Genomic DNA, 24,936 nt, shown 5'->3' with positions numbered 1-24,936 from the left:
CGTGCTGATTTTCCTTTATTAATCCACACTCGTACAAGGTGACTCTTAATTCTGTCCCGGATTATCGTTTTTAAAAGTTTCCCCACCATCGAGGTTAAACTGACTGGCCTGTAGTTGCTGGGTTTATCCTTACACCTTTTTTTGAACAAGGGTGTAACATGTGCAATTCTCCAGTCCTCCAGCACCACCCCCATATCTAAGAATGTTTGGAAGATTATGGCCAGCACCTCTGCAATTTCCACCCTTACTTCCCTCAGCAACCTGGGATGCATCCCATTCGGACTGGGTGACTTATCTACTTTAAGTACAGCCAGCCTTTCAAGTACCTCTTCTTTATCAAGTTTTAGCACATCCAGTATTTTAACTATATCTTCCTTTATTGAGACTGTGGCAGCATCTTCTTCCTTGGTAAAGACAGATGCAAAGTACTTATTTAGTACCTCGGCCATCCCCACTGCCTCCACGAGTAGATCTCCTTTTTGGTCCCTAATCAGCCCCACCCCTCCTCTTACTACCTGTTTAAATGCCTGGCGAAGACTTTTGGATTCCCTTTTATGTTGGCCGCCAGTCTATTCTCATACTCTCTCTTTGCCCCTCTTATTTCCTTTTTCACTTCCCCTCTGAACTTTCTATATTCAGCCTGGTTCTCACTTGTGTTATCAACCTGACATCTGTCATACGCCCCTTTTTTCTGCTTCATCTTACTCTCTATCTCTTTCATCATCCGGGAAGCTCTGGCTTTGTTTGCCCTAACTTTATCCCCGGTGGGAATGTACCCAGACTGTACCTGAACCATCTCCTCTTTAAAGGCCGCCCATTGTTCAATTACAGTTTTGCCTGCCAATCTTTGATTCCAGTTTACCCGGGCCAGATCCGTTCTCAACCCACTGAAATTGGCCCTCCTCCAATTGAGTATTTTTACTCTAGATTGCTCAGTGTCCTTTTCCATGGCTATTCTAAACCTGATGATACTATGATCGCTGTTCCCTGAATGTTCCCCCACTGACTCTTGCTCCACTTGGCCCACCTCATTTCCCAGAACCAGATCCAGCAATGCCTCCTTCCTCGTTGGGCTGGAAACGTACTGGTCAAAAATTCCTCCGCCTCTCTGCCCTTTACACTATTACTATCTCAGTCTATACTAGGATAGTTGAAGTCTCCCATTATCATAATCTATAGTTCTTGCACCTCTCTGTAATTTCCCTGCAAATTTGCTCCTCTATATCCTTCCCACTAATGTAAGGAATCTTACAACACCAGGTTATAGTCCAACAGTTTTATTTGAAAATCACAAGCTTTCGGAGACTTTCTCCTTCGTCAGGTGAAGGAGAAAGCCTCCGAAAGCTTGTGATTTTCAAATAAAACTGTTGGACTATAACCTGGTGTTGTAAGATTCCTTAGATTTGTCCACCCCAGTCCATCACCGGCATCTCCACATCATTCCTTCCCACTGGTTGGTGGCCTATAGAATACACCCAGTAGTGTAATGGCACCTCTATAGTTTCTTATCTCTAACCAAATAGATTCTGTCCTTGACCCCTCCAGGACATCCTCTCTCTCCAGCACTGTAATATTCTCCTTAATCAATACTGCCACCCCCTCTCCTTTTTTTCCTTCCCTATCTTTCCTGAACACCTTGTATCCAGGAATATTTAGTACCCTTTTTTGAGCCATGTCTCCGTTATCGCCACAACATCATATTCCCATGTGGCTATTTGCGCCTGTAGCTCACCGACCTTGTTTACCACACTTCGTGTGTTTACACACATGCACTGCAAATCAGTCTTAGACTTTCTTGTACTCTCTCTCAGTCTAATCTCACCTAATACCATATTATTTCTTACTCTAGTGCTATCTTTCTCTCCCAATCTTTTGTGCACCTTGTTTCTCCTTTCTAATGCTACATCCTGGTGCCCATCCCCCTGCCAATTAGTTTAACCCCCCCCCCACAGCACTGGCTCCATCTGTCCATTCTCCACCCCTCTGTGTACAGTATTTCATTCATCCTCTATCCTTTTCCTGAGCTCCATCCCATCCCATGTCCCCATATTGTCATTCCAAAAGCCATGGCTGAATAGTTTCTCAGGATTCAACTTGTCAATAGCCTGAGGGATCTTGAAGCCTTCAGTCTCCTCTCTTCCAGTGTAAACTTAATACCAGCATTTCTCTAGTGTAATTTAAGACCCTTGGATTTTCGATGTGCCCTCAGGGACATTCTACAGTCAGCAGCAAAGATGAACAAAGTCCATCAGCAGTGAGCCATGAGTGATTAATAAAGGAATCCACCGCCTTACGCTCCAGCTCCAACCGGTCAGTGTTTACATCGCTCGTTCAGCCTCCCCAGCAACCAGTCAACATGTGCCTCCCTCCAAGTCCACTCAAACACACCAAGCAAAGCCATTCCCCTCACCCCCGCCCTCCTGCTCTCGCAGAATGCAGATGCATCTGTAACTGCTCCCATGCTAAAATGCTACTGTGAACAGGTGTCAGTGCTACAAGGCACTCAGGACTAACTGTGCACCAGCTCCACCAACCCTCAGCACCCATATTTCCATCAGAAGGTCCCGCACGAAAACTGACAGAACCAAGTCCGGGCGGCCGGGCTAAACTCGGCCGGGTGGCCGCATGCACTGAGCATTGGAAACATGTCTAGCGTCTCTTGCTCTGCACGCATACTTGCTCACTTTACTTTTTTTTTTAAAAAAGAAAATTAAAGCCATTCTTCTGATATATAAACAAATACTTCCATTAAAGGGATTTCTGTGCTTTACCTGAGGGCACACCTGCATGTAATAATCTTCAACAGAGAGAGATCGCTGAGGACAGGAAGTCAGAATCCTGGCAACGGTATCACATTTCCTCCAATCAGCAGCCGCTGCTTCTGCAGTTCCAGCTGTGAAGAGATAACGAAAACAGAAAGAGAAATGAAAGGGGGCCCTCGGCGCGGGGGGCCGGGCCCTCGGCGCGGGGGGCCGGGCCCTCGGCGCGGGGGGCCGGGCCCTCGGCGCGGGGGGCCGGGCCCTCGGCGCGGGGGGCCGGGCCCTCGGCGCGGGGGGCCGGGCCCTCGGCGCGGGGGGCCGGGCCCTCGGCGCGGGGGGCCGGGCCCTCGGCGCGGGGACCAACACACCTCTGAACTTGCAATATGTTGAAAGGTGGATTTCAGAGCACTGCTTGGGCTGGTGTAGGGCTTTATGTCAAACTGTCTAAACTGCTGCATTTGCTGCTGTGGGTTTCGGGCATCAAGGGGTATGGGGAGAGAGCAGGAATATGATATTGAGATAGAGGATCAGCCATGACCATAATGAATGGCGCAGCAGGCTCGAAGGGCCGAATGGCCTACTCCTGCTCCTATTTTCTATGTTTGTCCTGCTGTATCCCTCAGAGGCCCTGTTTAATGTCAGGACACTGATTAAAATTGGACAGTTGAGGTATGAGGTCCTGTTACAGTCACAGTGATTAGTTATAAAAACCACGTGTTACGTTAAATATAGTCGAGGGCCCCAGGCATTTAGGCGCATCCTAAGTCATCGTGTATAACAGTGTTCAGAGACCGGACCCTCTGTCCATGGAGAGAGGAATGGGGGAGGGGAGAGGAAGAGTGGAGCAAGAATTTAATTGTAGTACGAATGGTAAAGGCACCAGCAGCAATGAAAAGTGAGAAAGTTAAACCAGGTGTTTGAACAATTTACAAAGTAATTACAGAGTCAGTGCATAGCAGAACATCAAACAGCACACAGATAAAAGATCTTCCATTCTTAATCTTTCGATTAAACTGGTTTATCCGTTAATTCCTACACAATTTTAGCAAAATCTTGAGCTTGGCACAAGATATAAGGCCCCAAATAAGCTTCTCAGAAGCTTCAGAAGAAAGCCTTTTGGCATTTACCTGAAGGTGAACATTCCTGTGATGTACATTAACCATCAGATCCAGAGCCAGTTTACAGAGCCATGTCTCCACCAATTGAACTTAACAGACATACACACCCTCGGGCAGTAGTGGAGACGTCCATTGCCCTCAGCACACCTGGGTTAAGTCTGGGCTCCTGCTCCTAACTGCTAGTCAATCACCCCTTCAGCAAAGTGCATGCGCGTGACCGTCAGGAGGGTAAGATCAGATGCAGGAGTGATGAGCGCAGCGCCTCCTTCCTCCCTCCTCCCCTCACTCTCCCTCCTCCGCCCTCACTCCCTCCCTCCTCACCCCCTACCTCCACCACTGATGCATCATGGCTGCACTATCTACAGGATGCACTGCAGCAACTCGCCATGGATTCTTGGATATCATCTCCAAAACCCCCGATCTCTACCACCTAGAAGGACAAGGGCAGCAGGTGCATGGGAACACCCTCACCTGCAAGTTCCCCTCCCAGTCACACATCATCCTGACTTGGAAATATATCGGCCGTTCCTTCATCGTCGGTGGGTCAAAATCCTGGAACTCCCTCCCGAACCGCACCTTCACCACACGGACTGCAGCGGTTCAAGAAGGCGGCTCACCACCACCTACTCAAGGGGAAACTAAGGACGGGCAATAAATGCCAGCCTTGCCAACAACACCACCCACATCCTGAAGAATGATATATAAAAACCAACATGCAGCATCTTAAAAAAATGCTTGATACAGCCCAATAGCTGAACCAGCAGAGAACCATGGAAACACATCAGGTAGCTGGAAAAGCCAGAGGCTGAGTGAGAAGGTTCGGCCCTGCTCGTCATCAGACCACCTTCAGGATGCAGGTGAGATAACATTACAGTCCCTTCACTGCTGGACGCAGTGTAGCTCAAAACAGCAACTGGACGAGGAAAGGCCTGCTCCATTCTAGAGGGGAACCACAACATAGCAGCAGAGAGGAGAGACAAGATGCATAAAAAACTAGGAGGGACAAACAGCAACAAAATAAAGGATAGTGTAGAAAAGCAGACTAACGTGGTGTTGGAATGCATGTGTGTTAATGACAGGAGTGTCACAAATAAGGTTGATGAGCTGCAGGCACAAGTTGCCACATGGGGTTATGATATAGTGGCTGTAACAGAGACCTGGCTTAAATATGGGCTAAAATGGGAACTAAACATTCAGCTACAATAGGGAAGGAAAAAGAAAGGAGGGAGAATGGCAGTATTGATCAAGGATAATATTACAGTTCTACAGAGGGACGATACACTAGACAGTTCAAAGAGAATCTATTTGATTGAGTTAAGGGGCAGAAAAGGAGCTGTTACATTGCTGGGTGTTTACTATAGACCCCTGAATATTGAGAAGGAGATAGAGGAGCAAATCTGTCGGCAAATTTCAGAGAAATGTAAAAACAATAGAGCAGTAACAGTAGGGGACTTAATTCCCCAGACTGGGGAAATAAACAGTGTAAAGGGCAAGGTAGGTAAAAAGTAGATAAGTCACCCAGTCCGGATGGGATGCATCCTAGGTTGCTGAGGGAAGTAAGGTGGAAATTGCGGAGGTACTGGCCATAATCTTCCAAACATCCGTAGATACGGGGTTGGTGCCAGAGGACTGGAGAATTGCAAATGTTACACCCTTGTTCAAAAAAAGGTGTAAGGATAAACCCAGCAACAGTGGTGGGGAAGCTTTTAGATCTGATAATCCGGGACAGAATTAAGTCACTTGGACAAGCATAGATTGATTAGGGAAAGCCAGCATGGATTTGTTAAAGGCAAATCATGTTTAACTAACTTGATTGAGTTTTTTTGATGCGATAACAGAGAGGATTGATGTGAGCAATGCGGTTGATGTGGTGTATATGGACTTCCAAAAGGTTTTTTTAAATTCGTTCAAGGGATGTGGGTGTCGCTGGCATGGCCAGCATTTATTGCCCATCCCTAATTGCCCTCGAGAAGGTGTTTAATAAAGTGCCACATAATAGGTTTGTCATCAAAGTTGAAGCCCATGGAATAAAAGGGGCAGTATGGATACAAAATTGGCTAAGTTACAGGAAACAGAGAGCAGTGGTGAATGGTTGTTTTTCGGACTGGAGGGAGGTACACAGTGGTGTTAGAATCATAGAAAGTTACGGAACAGAAGGAGGCCATTCAGCCCATCACGTCCATGCTGGCAGGAAAAGAGCCATCCAGCTTAATCCCACTTTCCAGCACTTGGTCCGTAGTCTTGTAGGTTACAGCACTTCATAGAATCATAGAAGTTACAACATGGAAACAGGCCCTTCGGCCCAACATGTCCATGTCGCCCAGTTTATACCACTAAGCTAGTCCCAATTTCCTGCACTTGGCCCATATCCCTCTATACCCATTTTACCCATGTAACTGTCCAAATGCTTTTTAAAAGACAAAATTGTACCCGCCTCTACTACTGCCTCTGGCAGCTCGTTCCAGACACTCACCACCCTTTGAGTGAAAAAATTGCCCCTCTGGACCCTTTTGTATCTCTCCCCTCTCACCTTAAATCTATGCCCCCTCGTTATAGACTCCCCTACCTTTGGGAAAAGATTTTGACTATTTACCATATCTATGCCCCTCATTATTTTATAGACTTCTATAAGATCACCCCTAAACCTCCTACTCTCCAGGGAAAAAAGTCCCAGTCTGTCTAACCTCTCCCTATAAGTCAAACCATCAAGTCCCGGTAGCATCCTAGTAAATCTTTTCTGCACTCTTTCTAGTTTAATAATATCCTTTCTATAATAGGGTGACCAGAACTGTACACAGTATTCCAAGTGTGGCCTCACCAATGCCCTGTACAACTTCAACAAGACATCCCAACTCCTGGATTCAATCATAGAATCATAGAAGTTACAACATGGAAACAGGCCCTTCGGCCCAACATGTCCATGTCGCCCAGTTTATACCACTAAGCTAGTCCCAATTGCCTGCACTTGGCCCATACCCCTCTATACCCATCTTACCCATGTAACTGTCCAAATGCTTTTTAAAAGACAAAATTGTACCCGCCTCTACTACTGCCTCTGGCAGCTCGTTCCAGACACTCACCACCCTTTGAGTGAAAAAATTGCCCCTCTGGACCCTTTTGTATCTCTCCCCTCTCACCTTAAATCTATGACCAATGAAACCAAGCATGCCGGATGCCTTCTTCACCACCCTATCCACCTGTGACTCCACTTTCAAGGAGCTATGAACCTGTACTCCTAGATCTCTTTGTTCTATAACTCTCCCCAACGCCCTACCATTAACGGAGTAGGTCCTGGCCCGATTTGATCTACCAAAATGCATCACCTCACATTTATCTAAATTAAACTCCATCTGCCATTCATCGGCCCACTGGCCCAATTTATCAAGATCCCGTTGCAATCCTAGATAACCTTCTTCACTGTCCACAATGCCACCAATCTTGGTGTCATCTGCAAACTTACTAACCATGCCTCCTAAATTCTCATCCAAATCATTAATATAAATAACAAATAACAGCGGACCCAGCACCGATCCCTGAGGCACACCGCTGGACACAGGCATCCAGTTTGAAAAACAACCCTCTACAACCACCCTCTGTCTTCTGTCGTCAAGCCAATTTTGTATCCAATTGGCTACCTCACCTTGGATCCCATGAGATTTAACCTTATGTAACAACCTACCATGCGGTACCTTGTCAAAGGCTTTGCTGAAGTCCATGTAGACCACGTCTACTGCACAGCCCTCATCTATCTTCTTGGTTACCCCTTCAAAAAACTCAATCAAATTCGTGAGACATGATTTTCCTCTCACAAAACCATGCTGTCTATTCCTAATTAGTCCCTGCCTCTCCAAATGCCTGTAGATCCTGTCCCTCAGAATACCCTCTAACAACTTACCCACTATAGATGTCAGGCTCACCGGTCTGTAGTTCCCAGGCTTTTCCCTGCCACCCTTCTTAAACAAAGGCACAACATTTGCTACCCTCCAATCTTCAGGCACCTCCCCTGTAGCGGTGGATGATTCACACAAGTACTATTTAAGTGAGTTGAGCGTTTCTGCCTCTCCCACCCTTTCAGGCAGAGAGTTCCAGACCCCCATCACCCTCTGGATGAAAAAATTTCTCCTCAGCTCCCGTCTAATCCTTCTACCAATTACTTTAAATTTATGCCCCCTGGTCAACGGCCCCAATGCTAAGGGAAATAGGTCCTTCCTATCCACTCTATCAAGTCCCGTCATTATGTTATACACCTCCAATTAAATCTCCTCTCAGCTTCCTCTGTTCCAAAGAAAACAACCTCAGCCTATCCAATTTTTCCTCATAGCTAAAATTCTCCAGCCCTGGCAACATCCTCATGAATCTCCTCTGTACCCTCTCTAGTGCAATCACATCTTTCCTGTAATGTGGTGACCAGAACTGTACACAGTACTCAAGCTGTGGCCTAACCAGTGTTTTATACAGTTCCAGCATAACATCCCTGCTCTTATATTCTATGCCTTGGCTAATAAAGAAAGTATGCTGCATGCCTTTTTAACCACCTTATCTACCTGTCCTGCTACCTTCAGGGATCTGTGGACATGCACTCCAAGGTCCCTTTGTCCCTCTACTCCTCTCTGCATCCTCCCATTTATTGTGTACTCCCTTGCCTTGTTTGTCCTCCCCAAATGCATTACCTCACACTTCTCAGGATTGAATTCCATTTGCCACTTTTCTGCCCACCTGACCAGTCCATTGATATCTTCCTGCAGTCTACAGCTTTCCTCCTCACTATCAACCACACGGCCAAATTTTGTATCATCTGCAAACATCTTGATCAAGCCCCCCACATTCAAGTCCAAATCATTAATATATACCACAAAATGCAAGGGACCTAGTACTGAGCCTTGTAGGACCCCACTGGAAACAGCCTTCCAGTCGCAAAAACACCCGTCAACCATTACCCTTTGCTTGCTGCCACTGAGCCAATTTTGGATCCAACTAGCCACTTTCCCTTGAATCCCTCAGTCTTTTACTTTTTTGACCAGTCTGCCACGTGGGACCTTGTCAAAAGCCTTGCTAAATTCCATGTAGGCTATATCAAATGCATTACCCTTATCGACCCTCCTTGTTACCCCCTCAAAAAATTCAATTAAGTTAGTCAGACACGACCTTCCCTTAACAAATCCACACTGACTGTCCTTGATTAACCCATGCCTTTCTAAATGACGATTTCTGCTGTTCCTCAGAACCAATTCCAATAATTTGCTCACCACCGAGGTTAGACTGACTGACCTATAATTACTTGGTCTATCTCTTTCTCCCTTTGGAAACAATGGTACAATGTTATCAGTCCTCCAATCCTCCGGCACCACGCCTGTAGCCAGAGGATTGGAAAATGATGATCAGAGCCTCTGCTATTTCCTCCCTTGCTTCTCTTAGCAGCCTGGGATACATTTTACCTGGGCCTGGCAATTTATCTACTTTCCACAGGGGTCGGTATAAGGACCACTGCTTTTCTTGATATACATTAATGACTTGGACTTGGGTGTACATGGCAAAATTTCCAAATTTGCAGATGACACAAAACTTGGAAGTATAGTGAACAATGAGGAGGATAGTGATAGATTTCAAGGGGACATAAACAGGCTGGTGGAATGGGCGGACACGTGGCAGATGAAATTTAACTCAGAAAAGTGCAGTGATACATTTAGGTAGGAAGAACGAGGAGAGGCAATATAAACTAGAGCGTACAATTGCAAAAGGGGTGCAGGAACAGAGAAATCTGGGGGTACATGTGCACAAATCTTTGAAGGTGGCAGGACAGGTTGAGAAAGCGGTTAAAAAAGCATATGGGATCCTGGGCTTTATAAATAGAGGCATAGAGTACAAAAGTATGGAGGTTATGATGAATCTTCATAAAACACCAGTTCGGCCACAACTGGAGCAGTGTCCAGTTCTGGCCACCGCACTTTAGGAAGGATATGAAGGCCTTAGAGAGGGTGCAGAAAAGATTTACTAGAATGATTCCAGGGATGAAGGACCTCAGTTAAGTGGATAGACTGGAGAAGCTGGGGTTGTTCTCCCTAGAGCAGAGAAGGTTGAGAGGAGATTTGATAGAGGTATTCAAAATCATGAAGGGACTAGACAAAGTAGATAGAAACTGTTCCCATCACCATCCAGGACAAAGCAGCCCGCTTGATTGGCACCCCATCCACCACCCTAAACATTCACTCCCTTCACCACCGGCGCACTGTGGCTGCAGTGTGTACCATCCACAGGATGCACTGCAGCAACTCGCTAAGGCTTCTTCGACAGCACCTCCCAAACTCACGACCTCTACCACATAGAAGGACAAGGGCAGCAGGTACATGGGAACAACACCACCTGCATGTACTCCTCCAAGTCATACACCATCCTGACTTGGAACTATATCACCGTTCCTTCATCGTCGCTGGGTCAAAATCCTGGAACTCCTGCCTAACAGCACTGTGGGAGAACCTTCACCACACGGACTGCAGTGCATCAAGAAGGCGGCTCACCACCACCTTCTCGAGGGCAATTAGGGATGGGCAATAAATGCCGGCCTCGCCAGCGGCACGCACATCCCATGAACGAATTTTTAAAAATTGGCAGAAGGGTCAAGAACCAAAGGACATAGATTTAATGTGATTGGCAAAAGAACCAAAGACGACATGAGGAAAAATTTTTTTTACACAGTGAGTGGTTATGATCGGGAATGCACTGCCTGATGGGGGTGGTGGAGGCAGATTCAATTATGGCTTTCAAAAGGGAATTAGATAAGTACTTGAAGGGAAAAAATTTGCAGGGCTACGGGGAAAGGGCGGGGGAGTGGGACTAGCTGGATTGCTCTTGCAGAGAGCCGGCACGGACTCTTTCCATGCTGTAACCATTCTATGATACTGTTCTATTCCTTTCTCCGACATGTGCTTATCTAACTTCAACATTAACGCATCAATGCTATTTGCTTCAACTACTCATTGTGGTTGCAAGTTCAACGTTTTTACCACTCTTTGGGTAAAGAAGTTTCTCCTGAATTCGCTATTGGATTTATTAGCGACTATTTAAATTTACGACCTCTAGTTTTGGACTCCCTCGCAAGTGGAAACATTTTCGCTACATCTACCCTATCAATCCCTTTCATTATCTTAAAGACCTGTGTCAGGTCACCCCTCAGCCTTAGAATCTCAGAATCATTACAGCACAGAAGGAGGCCATGATTAAAACTGAAAGGGGTGTGCGTGGGGGGAGGGGGGGAATGAGAGAGAGAGATCTATGATTTATAAAAATTTTGTAAACACTTAGTGACAGCCCTACATCCTAATGTTTTATGTTCCACAGAACCACAGGATGTTGAATATCGAATCCACAACCTGAGCTTGGAGACTGATGCCCCAAACACTGCAGGTTAAACCCTCCCTCACCACACGCCCAGCATCGAGCCTGCAGGGACAGCCTCAGCCTGATTGCTTACCTCCAGCTCCTTCCACTATTCCTCTGACCACCGCCTGGACACCATGAGGCTTCATCAGTCTCTCCGACAGCAGCTGACCGCACAGATGGCGTAGCCATGGCGGGGCCTGTGGGAGAGTCTGTGCTTTCCCGCCCCTGGCAGAGGTCACCTGCAAACAAAGAAAGCTCATCAATGTACCAAAAACACACGACAAGCAGTCAGATCGCACCCACCAAGCTGGTTCCACAGGGAGGTGCTAACGGCCCTCCGCCTCCCCCGCCAAACCCCCCATCGCCTCCCCCCCAATGGCCCCCGTGGCCCTCCTCCCGACAGCCCCCACCCCAGCGACCCTCTGCCGCCCAGACTCATGTCACTACTCCTGTCTGAATCTCTCCTATCAGGTTTCCGTTCCTGCTACAAACCGAAACTATCCTAATCCAAGTCACAAAAGGCATTGTGTGTGACCGTGATGAATTATCCCAGCTCGATGTCTCTACAGCCTTGGACACTCTCCTTTCCAACACCTCTTCCCTCTTGTCCAGCACGGTGAGACTGTCAAACTGCAGCCAGAGCATCTCGACAAATGGCTACTCCTCCCGCCCCATACCATTACCTCCAGCGTCTCTCAAGGATCAATCCTTGGACCCCCACCCCTCCTTCCTCGTCTATGTGCCGCACCTTGGCAACATTATCTGCAGACATACCATCAGTTTCCACATGTACACTATCGATACCCAGCTCTACCTCTCTCGACCCGTCCCTACCTCTGTGCTGTCAGTCCCAGATGGGCTGCAATTCCCTGCAGTTACACTTCGGGGAGCCTGAAGTCATTGTCTTGTGGAAGGAGTTACACATTAGGGCCAGGTACACAGGGGCAGACACATTACCTGCTTCGCTCCTCCCTGCAGGATTAGCAACTCCTTGACGACAATCGGCTGATACACTCGATCCAGCAGGTTCCGCAGAGCCTCCCGACAGCTCAGCTGCTCTTCACTGGTGAGACCCTGTCAGAGACACACACGTTACACAAAACGACGGACTGTCCCCCTCGATCAGATAGACTCGACACAGAGAAGCTCATTTGAGAAAAGGCAACTAACCTCAAAGTAATCACCTGGTAAATGGGCTCAATTTTCTGGAGTCAGTAAAACAATCCCTAAATTGTCTCTTTAAATTGAGGGAGGAACAGGATTGTGTGGATACAGTCTGCTCTTCCCTTGAGCAGGGAAGCTAGGAGAGTGAGATGATCTGTCCACTACCCAGCCGGCCGCAGTTTGAATGTATGAATCATTGTAAGGAGGAGGCTGTGGCGAGGTTTACTGGCTGGTTAGTTCATGCAGACTGATGGGCTCCAGGATAAGGCAGCAGCAAGTCAGAACCCACCCAACTGCTCTTTGTGAAGGCTCGAGCTGTGCCTGGGATTCAGGTATATGGGCGTTACCAGCTTCTGATACCTCGCCCAAGGGCCATTCTCCAGGTGTGAGCCTGGACAATGAGTGTCAACATGCGGCTCCACCCGAGAGGCGTCACAGCGGATCCTGCTCCTGCCCTCGCTAGACAGCAGTGATCAGCAGCTGGAACCCCAGCCCTGGGCACTGCAGCTAATTGCCAGCCCAGCTGAGCTCACCCACTGAGCACAGATTGGGGATTGAATGGCTCTATACAGCTCAGTACAACCCCCAGGGCCTCACCCACAGAGCCTCGAATAGAAAACTAAAAGCTGCAGATCCCGGAAACACAGGAAATGATTGAGTATCTGGGGAGAGAGTACAGATCTGCACAAACCAGCCAAGAGGATGTGTTTCTGCAGACGCTGTCTAGCAATCTCTCTCTCCTGCAGAAGCTCAGAACCTCTACCACCTAGAAGGACAAGGGTAGCTGGCACATGGGAACAACACCACCTGCACGTTCCCCTCCAAGTGACACACCATCCCAACTTGGAAATATATCGCCGTTCCTTCATCGTCACTGGGTCAAAATCCTGGAACTCCCTTCCTAACAGCACTGTGGGAGAACCTTCACCACACAGACTGCAGCGGTTCAAGAAGGCAGCTCACCACCACCTTCTCAAGGGCAATTAGGGATGGGCAATAAATGCCGGCCTTGCCAGCGACGCCCACATCCCATGAACGAATGAAAAATAAAATCACGTCTCGGGCCAGTCGAGCTGTTCAGTCCCCTGCTCGCTCCATGAATGCTGACTGACAGGATTCGCAGCCGGATAATAATCTTCCCCTCGGACCCCCGATAGGCCTCTCAGGGGCTCTGGGGTCTGTTTGTGTTCTATTGTTTTGTTTATAGAAATGAAGCTCAGGTCCTACAAACGCTCTGTACCTAGAACTCCAGGCAGGTGCCGATTACCTTTCAGTTGGTATTGGTTACTGTACCTTCTGCGTCTCTATGTCTCCTCGTGAGCCCTTCTCTGACACCGATCTCCTCTGACATTTGTTTGGAGAATACCCCAGTTGGCAAAGGCCTGCAATCAGATCACCAAGGTACGTGGTGAGCACCAGGCTCTCTAAGGAAGGATGCTGAGCAACGTCGAGAAGCACCAGGGTGGTGGTGAGCAGCCGGAACATTCTGCTGGGGGACACCAAGCGACAAACCACCTTTTCAATCATCGCTGCAAAATCCGATCTACGGCTGAGAGGAATTCCGACCCCTGGCAGGAGGGATGGGCAGATCCCGAGAGTGACGATAAACTGCAGCACACACTGGACCGTTTTCTGTTGCGAGATACTGAGGGTGTCAGGAGGTAGTGCAGGTGCACACTCAGGGGTCTTTGGGTTTGGTGTTGGGGGCACGAACTGTGCTAACAGCTCAACCATTGCCTGCTTCAAACACAAGAGGAGCACCAGGGCCTCGGAAACAAAACTCCACACGACGTCGTCCCACCTCACCGGCCATGCCAACCGCGACAGCACGCACTCCCTCAGCTGCTTCAAACCCACCCAGCCAGGATCCTGCCTGAGCTTCTCCTGCAGGAGAGAGAGATTGCTAGACAGCGTCTGCAGCAGCACATCCTCTCGGCTGGTTTGTGCCGAGAATAGGCACACTTCTGAAAAAAATAAAAACAAAATGCATCAGCAGCAGGATTAGACTAGTTGAATTACTGGGCTGGTGTTTGCTCGAAACTGGATCGCTCTGCCCCACAGATGGCCACGTGTCCAATGCAAAGAAAGAGCAAGCTTGCATTCGTACAGCATTATTAAAGCCCTTCAGTCAGTGAAGTATTGTAAAGTGTACTCACTGCAGGCAAAGACGGCAGCCTATTTGCGAACAGCAAATTCCCACAAACAGCAGTGAGATAAATGGCCAGATATTCTGTTTTGGTGATGTTGGCCGAGGGAGAAACATTACATGGAATGTACAGCAAAGAAATCAGCCATTTGCCTCAACAGGTCCATGCCGGTGTTTATTCTCCACACGAGCCTCCTCCCTCCCTACTTCATCTCACCCTATCAGCATATCCTTCTATTCTTTTCCCCATCATGTGTCACTGGCTTCCCCTTAAATTCATTTATGCGTTTAATGTGTGTCTAGTAATAAAAAAGGGTGATTCTGCAACCATGTACTACCAGGCAGACTGGATCAGAGAATCAGGGCTGCAATACTGCCCAATCTCCAACCCGGGCTATCTGCATCAATTAAGTACTTTTTTGAAATGTAATCGCTATTCATAGTAGGTGCAGCACAGGAGGCGGCCATCCTGCCCAACATGTCTGTGCCAGCTCTTTGAAAGAGCAATCCAGTTACTCCCATTCGCCTGCTCTTTCCTCGTAGCCTTGCAAATTTTTCCATTCAAGTATTTATCTAATTCCCTTTTGAAAGTTACTATTGAATCTGCTTCCACCGCCCTTTCAGGCAGCGCATTCCAGGTCGTAAAAAAATGTTTCCTCATGTCACCTCTGGCTCTTTTGCCAATCACCTTAAATCTGAGTCTTCTGGTTACTGACCCTATTGCTGTTGGTCAAAACATCGGCCGAACTCCCCTCCTCTTCTTCCAATAGTGCCACAGGGTCCTTAGCAGGCATTTGGGCCCTCGGTTTAAATCCACATGACCGCCTCAGCCCCAAGTCTACATAACACCCGCACCACCAATCCATATAACCGCACCCCCCCAGTCCACATAATCACCCATTCCCCCGATCTACATAACCGCACCCCCCCCAGTCCATATATCCGCACCCCCCCAGTCCATATATCCGCACCCCCCCCCAGTCCATATATCCGCACCCCCCCCAGTCCATATATCCGCACCCCACCCCGTCCATATACCCGCACCCCCCCCAGTCCATATACCCGCACCCCCCCCAGTCCATATACCCGCACCCCCCCCAGTCCATATACCCGCACCCCCCCCAGTCCATATACCCGCACCCCCCCCAGTCCATATACCCGCACCCCCCCGTCCATATACCCGCAACCCCCCCGTCCATATACCCGCAACCCCCCCCCGTCCATATACCCGCACCCCCCCCAGTCCATATACCCGCACCCCCCCCCAGTCCATATACCCGCACCCCCCCCCCAGTCCATATACCCGCACCCCCCCCAGTCCATATACCCGCACCCCCCCCCAGTCCATATACCCGCGCCCCCCCCCCCCCCAGTCCATATACCCGCACCCCCCCCCCCCAGTCCATATACCCGCACCCCCCCCAGTCCATATACCCGCACACCCTCCCCTCAGACTATATAACCGCACCCTGATCCATGTAACCGCCCCCCAACCTGGTATATATAACCGTCCCTCCCCCCAGGTACAACAACAACTTGCATTTATACAACGACTTTAACATAGTAAAACGTCCCAAGGCGCTTCACAGGAGTGAATATCAAACAAAATTTGACACTGAGCCACATAAGGTGATATTAGGACAGGTGACCAAAAGCTTGGTCAAAGAGGTAGGTTTTAAGGAGCATCTTAAAGGAGGAGAGAGAGGCAGAGAGGTTTAGGGAGGGAATTCCAGAGCTTAGGGCCGAGGCAGCTGAAGGCACGGCCGCCAATGGTGGAGCGATTAAAATCGGGGATGTGCAAGAGGCCAGAATTGGAGGAGTGCAGAGATCTTGGAGGAGGTTACAGAGGTAGGGAGGGGTGAGGCCATGGAAGGATTTGAAAACAAGGATGAGAATTTTAAATCGAGGCGTTCCCGGACCGGGAGCCAATGTAGGTCAGTGAGCACAGGGGGTGATGGGAGAACGGGACTTGGTGCGAGTTAGGATACGGGCAGCAGGGTTTTGGATGAGCTCAAGTTTATGGAGGGTGGAAGATGGGAGGCCGGCCAGGAGAGCATTGGAATAGTCCAGTCTGGAGGTAACAAAGGCACGGATGAGGGTTCCAGCAGCAGATGAGCTGAGGCAGGGCGGAGACGGGCGATGTTACAGAGGTGGAAGGAGGCGGTCTTGGTGATGGAGCGGATATCGGGTCCGAAGCTCATCTCAGAGTCACCAAGATAGATATCATGATGTGGAGATGCCGGTGATGGACTGGGGTTGACAATTGTAAACAATTTTACAACACCAAGTTATAGTCCAGCAATTTTATTTTAAATTCACAAGCTTTCGGAGACTTCCTCCTTCCTCAGGTAAATGTTTCAGGAGCTCCTTGAAGCCTACGCATTTATACATATAGAACAATACATGGTGTTTACAGACTGCCCCTGCAACTGCCCGTTGCCAAGGCAATCACCGTGTTCAGACAGAGAGGTGTCACCTGCAGAACCCCCGAATACACATTCAACAAAAAAACAAACAGGGAAAAAAAAAAAGAGAAAAAAAACAGAGAGAGGCAGAAACATCCGGAAGGCAGAGAGAGCCAGCAAATGACCCATTATATTAAAAACAGATAACATTTGTTCGCTGGTGGGGTAACGTGTAGCGTGACATGAACCCAAGATCCCGGTTGAGGCCGTCCTCATGGGTGCGGAACTTGGCTATCAATTTCTGCTCGACGATTTTGCGTTGTCGTGTGTCTCGAAGGCCGCCTTGGAGTACGCTTACCTGAAGGTCGGTGGATGAATGTCCATGACTGCTGAAGTGTTCCCCGACTGGGAGGGAACCCTCCTGTTTGGTGATTGTTGCGCGGTGTCCGTTCATCCGTTGTCGCAGCGTCTGCATGGTCACGCCAATGTACCATGCTCTGGGGCATCCTTTCCTGCAACGTATGAGGTAGACAACGTTGGCCGAGTCACAGGAGTATGAACCATGCACCTGGTGGGTGGTGTCCTCTCGTGTGATGGTGGTATCTGTGTCGATGATCTGGCATGTCTTGCAGAGGTTACCGTGGCAGGGTTGTGTGGCGTCGTGGACGCTGTTCTCTTGAAAGCTAGGTAATTTGCTGCGAATGATGGTCTGTTTGAGGTTGGGTGGCTGTTTAAAGGCGAGTAGTGGAGGTGTGGGGATGGCCATAGCGAGGTGTTTGTCCTCATTGATGACATGTTGAAGGCTGCGGAGAACATGGCGTAGTTTCTCCGCTCCGGGGAAGTACTGGACGACGAAGGGTACTCTGTTGGTTGCGTCCCGTGTTAGTCTCCTGAGGAGGTCTATGCGATTTTTTGCTGTGGCCCGTCGGAACTGTCGATCGATGAGTCGAGCGTCATATCCCGTTCTTACTAGGGCGTCTTTCAGCGTCTGTAGGTGTCCATCGCGTTCCTCCTCGTCTGAGCAGACCCTGTGTATTCGCAGGGCCTGTCCATAGGGGATGGCCTCTTTGACGTGGTTAGGGTGGAAGCTGGAAAAGTAGAGCATCGTGAGGTTGTCCGTGGGCTTGCGGTAGAGTGAGGTGCTGAGGTGCCCGTCTTTGATGGAGATTCGTGTGTCCAAGAAAGAAACTGATTCTGAGGAGTAGTCCATGGTGAGCTTGATGGTGGGATGGAACTTGTTGATGTTATTGTGTAGTCTCTTTAGTGATTCCTTGCCGTGGGTCCATAGAAAGAAAATGTCGTCGATGTATCTGGTGTATAGTGTTGGTTGGAGGTCTTGTGCAGTGAAGAAGTCCTGCTCGAACTTGTGAATGAAAATGTTGGCGTATTGGGGTGCGAATTTGGTCCCCATGGCTGTTCCGTGTGTTTGGGTAAAGAACTGGTTATCGAAGGTGAAGACATTGTGATCCAGGATGAAGCGGATGAGTTGTAGGATGGCTTCCGGAGATTGTCTGTTGTTGGTGTTGAGTATTGATGCTGTCGCAGCGATGCCGTCATCGTGGGGGATACTGGTGTAGAGTGCCGAGATGTCCATCGTGGTGAGAAGTGTTCCTGGTTCAACTGGTCCGTGGGTGCTGAGTTTTTGTAGGAAGTCTGTAGTGTCGCGACAGAAGCTGGGGGTTCCCTGTACGATGGGTTTCAGGATGCCCTCGATGTATCCAGAGAGGTTCTCACACAGGGTTCCGTTGCCTGATACGATAGGACGTCCGGGTGTGTTGGCTTTGTGTATCTTTGGGAGGCAGTAGAAGTCTCCCACGCGGGGATTACGTGGGATGAGAGTGCGCAGGATGCTTTGAAGGTCTGGATCGAAGGTCTTGATCAGTTTGTTGAGCTGGTGGGTGTGTTCTTTGGTCGGATCTGCGGGTAACCGTCTGTAGTGTTCCTGGTTGTCCAGTTGTCGGTATGCTTCTTTGCAATAGTCTGTTCTGTTCTGTATGACTATGGCTCCTCCTTTGTCCGCTGGTTTGATGACGATGTTGCGGTTGGTCTTGAGAGCGTTGATGGCGTTGCGTTGTGCTCGGGTGACATTCTGGACTGTCTTCTGAGTGCGGCTGATGAATCTGGCATTGACGCATTTCCTGACAGCTTGAGCATACATGTCCAGCTGAGGGCAGCGACCCTCCGGAGGAGTCCAGTTTGACTCTTTCCTCTTCGGTTGCTGTACCGCGGATCCCTCTGTCTGCTGTTCCGGATCGTCGATTGTCTCATTGGGTTCGCTGCTGAAATCTTGGGGTTTGTGGTAGAATTCCCGGAGCCTCATTCTCCTGATGAATTCCTCTGTGTCCGTCGCGAGACTAGTGGGGTCCATTTTGGTAGTGGGGCAGAAATTGAGCCCTCGGCTGAGAACTTCGATTTCGTCTGGTTGAAGGGTGTGGTCGGATAAATTGACAATAGACTTCCCTGTGGTTGCAACCGTGGTACCAGGGGAAGCTTGGTCGTTGCTGGTGGTGATGCCGAGTTTCTCAAGCTTCCTGCTCTTGGAGGGTCGCTGCCCTCAGCTGGACATGTATGCTCAAGCTGTCAGGAAATGCGTCAATGCCAGATTCATCAGCCGCACTCAGAAGACAGTCCAGAATGTCACCCGAGCACAACGCAACGCCATCAACGCTCTCAAGACCAACCGCAACATCGTCATCAAACCAGCGGACAAAGGAGGAGCCATAGTCATACAGAACAGAACAGACTATTGCAAAGAAGCATACCGACAACTGGGCAACCAGGAACACTACAGACGGTTACCCGCAGATCCGACCAAAGAACACACCCACCAGCTCAACAAACTGATCAAGACCTTCGATCCAGACCTTCAAAGCATCCTACGCACTCTCATCCCACGTAATCCCCACGTGGGAGACTTCTACTGCCTCCCAAAGATACACAAAGCCAACACACCCGGACGTCCCATCGTATCAGGCAACGGAACCCTGTGTGAGAACCTCTCTGGATACATCGAGGGCATCCTGAAACCCATCGTACAGGGAACCCCCAGCTTCTGTCGCGACACTACAGACTTCCTACAAAAACTCAGTACCCACGGACCAGTTGAACCAGGAACACTTCTCACCACGATGGACGTCTCGGCACTATACACCAGTATCCCCCACGATGACGGCATCGCTGCGACAGCATCAATACTCAACACCAACAACAGACAATCTCCGGAAGCCATCCTACAACTCATCCGCTTCATCCTGGATCACAATGTCTTCACCTTCGATAACCAGTTCTTTACCCAAACACACGGAACAGCCATGGGGACCAAATTCGCACCCCAATACGCCAACATTTTCATGCACAAGTTCGAGCAGGACTTCTTCACTGCACAAGACCTCCAACCAACACTATACACCAGATACATCGACGACATTTTCTTTCTATGGACCCACGGCAAGGAATCACTAAAGAGACTACACGATAACATCAACAAGTTCCATCCCACCATCAAGCTCACCATGGACTACTCCTCAGAATCAGTTTCTTTCTTGGACACACGAATCTCCATCAAAGACGGGCACCTCAGCACCTCACTCTACCGCAAGCCCGCGGACAACCTCACGATGCTCCACTTTTCCAGCTTCCACCCTAACCACGTCAAAGAGGCCATCCCCTATGGACAGGCCCTGCGAATACACAGGGTCTGCTCAGACGAGGAGGAACGCGATGGACACCTACAGACGCTGAAAGACGCCCTAGTAAGAACGGGATATGACGCTCGACTCATCGATCGACAGTTCCGACGGGCCACAGCAAAAAATCGCATAGACCTCCTCAGGAGACTAACACGGGACGCAACCAACAGAGTACCCTTCGTCGTCCAGTACTTCCCCGGAGCGGAGAAACTACGCCATGTTCTCCGCAGCCTTCAACATGTCATCAATGAGGACAAACACCTCGCTATGGCCATCCCCACAACTCGCCTTTAAACAGCCACCCAACCTCAAACAGACCATCGTTCGCAGCAAATTACCCAGCTTTCAAGAGAACAGCGTCCACGACGCCACACAACCCTGCCACGGTAACCTCTGCAAGACATGCCAGATCATCGACACAGATACCACCATCACACGAGAGGACACCACCCACCAGGTGCATGGTTCATACTCCTGTGACTCGGCCAACGTTGTCTACCTCATACGTTGCAGGAAAGGATGCCCCAGAGCATGGTACATTGGCGAGACCATGCAGACGCTGCGACAACGGATGAACGGACACCGCGCAACAATCGCCAAACAGGAGGGTTCCCTCCCAGTCGGGGAACACTTCAGCAGTCATGGACATTCATCCACCGACCTTCGGGTAAGCATACTCCAAGGCGGCCTTCGAGACACACGACAACGCAAAATCGTCGAGCAGAAATTGACAGCCAAGTTCCGCACCCATGAGGACGGCCTCAACCGGGATCTTGGGTTCATGTCACGCTACACGTTACCCCACCAGCGAACAAATGTTATCTGTTTTTAATATAATGGGTCATTTGCTGGCTCTCTCTGCCTTCCGGATGTTTCTGCCTCTCTCTGTTTTTTTTCTCTGTTTTTTTTTCCCTGTTTGTTTTTTTGTTGAATGTGTATTCGGGGGTTCTGCAGGTGACACCTCTCTGTCTGAACACGGTGATTGCCTTGGCAACGGGCAGTTGCAGGGGCAGTCTGTAAACACCATGTATTGTTCTATATGTATAAATGCGTAGGCTTCAAGGAGCTCCTGAAACATTTACCTGAGGAAGGAGGAAGTCTCCGAAAGCTTGTGAATTTAAAATAAAATTGCTGGACTATAACTTGGTGTTGTAAAATTGTTTACAAAAGATAGATATCGGTCTGGTTCAGCCTCAGACAGTGGCCAGGGAGAGGGACGGAGTCGGTGACGAGGGGACGGAGTCGGTGACGAGGGGACGGAGTCGGTGACGAGGGGACGGAGTCGGTGACGAGGGGACGGAGTCGGTGACGAGGGGACGGAGTCGGTGACGAGGGGACGGAGTCGGTGACGAGGGACTGAAGACAGTAGCTTCAGTCTTCCCAAACTTAGTTGGAGAAAATTTTTGCTCATCCACCTTACCCAACCCCAACTGCTCTGCCCGCCCGCACCTTACCCAATCCCCCCTCCGCCGCCCCCCCCGGGCCCGCACCTTACCCAATCCCCCCTCCGCCGCCCCCCCCCGGGCCCGCACCTTACCCAATCCCCCCTCCCCCCCCGGGCCCGCACCTCACCCAATCCCCCCTCCCCCCCCGGGCCCGCACCTCACCCAATCCCCCCGCCCCGGGCCCGCACCTCACCCAATCCCCCCCCCCCCCCCGGGCCCGCACCTTACCCAATCCCCCCTCCCCCCCCGGGCCCGCACCTTACCCAATCCCCCCGCCCCGGGCCCGCACCTCACCCAATCCCCTCCGCCCCGGGCCCGCACCTCACCCAATCCCCTCCGCCCCGGGCCCGCACCTTACCCAATCCCCCCGCCCCGGCCCTGGACCTTTCTCCCCCGGCCCTTACCCGCCGGCGCTGTCAGCTCCCTCAGTGCCTCCGTCACCGTCCTCAAACTCACCGCCATGACCGGCACTACTGCGCCTGCGCACACCGGATGCCGCGCTCAGGCCGGCCCCCGCATCACTGCGCCTGCGCTAGCGGCTGGGCGGGAATCCGCGCGAGACCGTTTTGCCGTTTTTGGTAAAGTCAGTGGAGCCGCCGCCATCTTAGTAATGGAGCATTCACAGCAGGACAAGGTCAGCAACAAACATGTGGCAGGAGCCTCTTTCAGCATGACCTTTCGTGAAGGATCTCAGGAAAGCTAAGGTCCTCAGCAAGGCAAACCTTCGGTAAATCTGCACTCAAGTGAAAGGACCTGAACCTGGTGATGTTGTTATCCAGGTAACTCCAGGAACTGGAGGAGGCCATTCAGCCCCTCGAGCCTGTTCCACCATTCAATTAGATCATGCCTGACCTGTATCTTAACTCTTTACCCGCCTTCATTCCGTAGCCTGTAATACCCTTGCCTAACAAAACTTTATCAATCTCAGTTTTGAAATTTTCAATTGACCCCAGCCTCAAACAGCTTTTTTGGGAGAGAGTTCCAGATTTCCACTCCCCTTTGTGTGAAGAAGTGCTTTCTGACATCACCCCTGAACAGCCTAGCTCTAATTTAAAGGTTATGCCCCCTTCTTCTGGACTCCCCCACCGGAAGAAATAGGGTAGAAAGAGAGAAACTATCAACTCATTTAATCATCTTAAACACCTCAATTGGATCACCCCTTAATCTACACTCAAGGGAACACAAACCTAGTCGCTGCAACCTGTTGTCGTAATTTAACCCTTTAATCCCTGGTATCATTTTGGTGAATCTGCGCTGCACCTCCTCCACGGCCAATATATCCTTCCTGAGGTGCGATAGCCAGAACTGAATGCAATACTCTGGTACAGGCAGCTGTCATAATGCTCTACGAACACAAATCTCAGGGTGCGGTGCACTCTTCACAATAAGCCTGACAAAGACTGAACAAGCATGGCATTGAGTTCTTTGCCATCAGCAAGCTTGTAGCATAATTGTACTCAATAAGAAACCTTTAATTAACTGCTTTTTAGCAGCAGTTTGTTTGCTCGTATTGCAGTAAAATGACCAGGAGGCATAAGTGGTTCAAGAGACTTGTCCTTGATGATTCAGAGTAAAATTACACTATTCTTTGTGTTTCAACTTGTTGAATGTAACCATTAAAATAGGAGGTTCAAAGACAAGTAAGCTATCTATGGTCAGTAATACTTGCAGGGAGAGATTAGGAAAAAGAACTTTATACAGAAGGTTGTGTTGTGGGAAAGGGGGGTTCCATTTCATGGAACACTGACGCTAGTACTGGGACAGGAAGGAGCTGCACCGTTGGGAAGGGCTCCTCCCGAACCGGGCTGGGACCGGGGTCCGAGCAGAAAGGATAAATAGGGCGGTCGCAAGGACTTTAAACTAGTAAATGGGGAGACTCAGGTGGAAAAGGTAGAATAAATAATAATTCTAAAACAAACGAAAAGGAAGAAAGGAGAGTAATAGTCAGAAATTATGCTTTAGGCACTGCAGTTAAAAGGGAAAAATAAAAGATATAAAGTAATTACATCAGGAGAGAGAAATAAGAAATGTGAGAAAAACATTAGAGCAGAAGGACAGGTTAGGGTGTGTGGTCCAAATAAGCGTTCTTTATACAAACACACAGTGTATAAGCAACAAATTGAATGAATTGCAGATGCAAATTCAACTTAGAGGGTATGACATGGTAGCCAATACTGAGACATGGCTGCAAGATGGTCAGGACTGGGAACTGAATATACCAGGTTATAAGGTCTACAGGAAGGATAGGGAAACTGGTAGAGGGGGAAGAGTAGCCTTAGTGATTAAGCATGAAATTACTTCAATGATAAGAGAGGATAAAACGAGAGGTAAACAGGCAGTGGAGACTTTATGAAACATAGGAACAGGAGTAGGCCATTCAGCCCCTCGTGCCTGCTCCGCCATTTGATAAGATCATGGCTGATCTGTGATCTAACTCCATATACCTGCCTTTGGCCCATATCCCTTAATACCTTTGGTTGCCAAAAAGTTATCTATCTCAGATTTAAATTTAGCAATTGAGCTAGTATCAATTGCCATTTACGGAAGAGAGTTCCAAACTTCTACAACCCTTTGTGTGCAGAAATGTTTTCTAATCTCACTCCTGAAAGGTCTGGCTCTAATTTTTTGGACTGTGCCCCCTACTCCTAAAATCCCCAACCAGCGGAAATAGTTTCTCTCTATCCAGTGGGAGTTGTGTATAGGCCCCCTGGTAGCAGCTGTGAAGTGGCAGAATGTATAAATGCAGAGATTAGGCAAGCATGTAGCAAAGGCAGAGTGGTTTTAATGGGGAATTTTAACTTTCATATTGATTGGGATAAGCAAACGAGCTCAT

The 24,936-nt window shown here is 49.3% G+C and overlaps 1 protein-coding gene across 1 annotated transcript in view; it reads right to left on the bottom strand.

Moving 5' to 3' along the window:
• tango6 (transport and golgi organization 6 homolog (Drosophila)) overlaps window positions 1–22,581 on the bottom strand; it is a 151,733-nt gene extending 129,152 nt beyond the window's left edge. The window contains exons 1-5 of the mRNA XM_067998237.1: window positions 22,508–22,581; window positions 13,712–14,382; window positions 12,212–12,328; window positions 11,346–11,493; window positions 2,772–2,893 (exon numbers count right to left, since the gene is read on the bottom strand). Coding sequence (XP_067854338.1) covers window positions 2,772–2,893; window positions 11,346–11,493; window positions 12,212–12,328; window positions 13,712–14,382; window positions 22,508–22,565 — 1,116 coding nt within the window. The 5' untranslated portion in view covers window positions 22,566–22,581. The remainder of the gene's footprint in view (window positions 1–2,771; window positions 2,894–11,345; window positions 11,494–12,211; window positions 12,329–13,711; window positions 14,383–22,507) is intronic.
• Window positions 22,582–24,936: the final 2,355 nt, after the last annotated feature.

Source organism: Heptranchias perlo, chromosome 16 (genome assembly GCF_035084215.1).
Source record: "Heptranchias perlo isolate sHepPer1 chromosome 16, sHepPer1.hap1, whole genome shotgun sequence".
NCBI lineage: Eukaryota > Metazoa > Chordata > Chondrichthyes > Hexanchiformes > Hexanchidae > Heptranchias > Heptranchias perlo.
The sequence above is the reverse complement of the archived record's forward strand: the minus strand, read 5'-3'. Positions and strand labels throughout refer to the sequence as shown.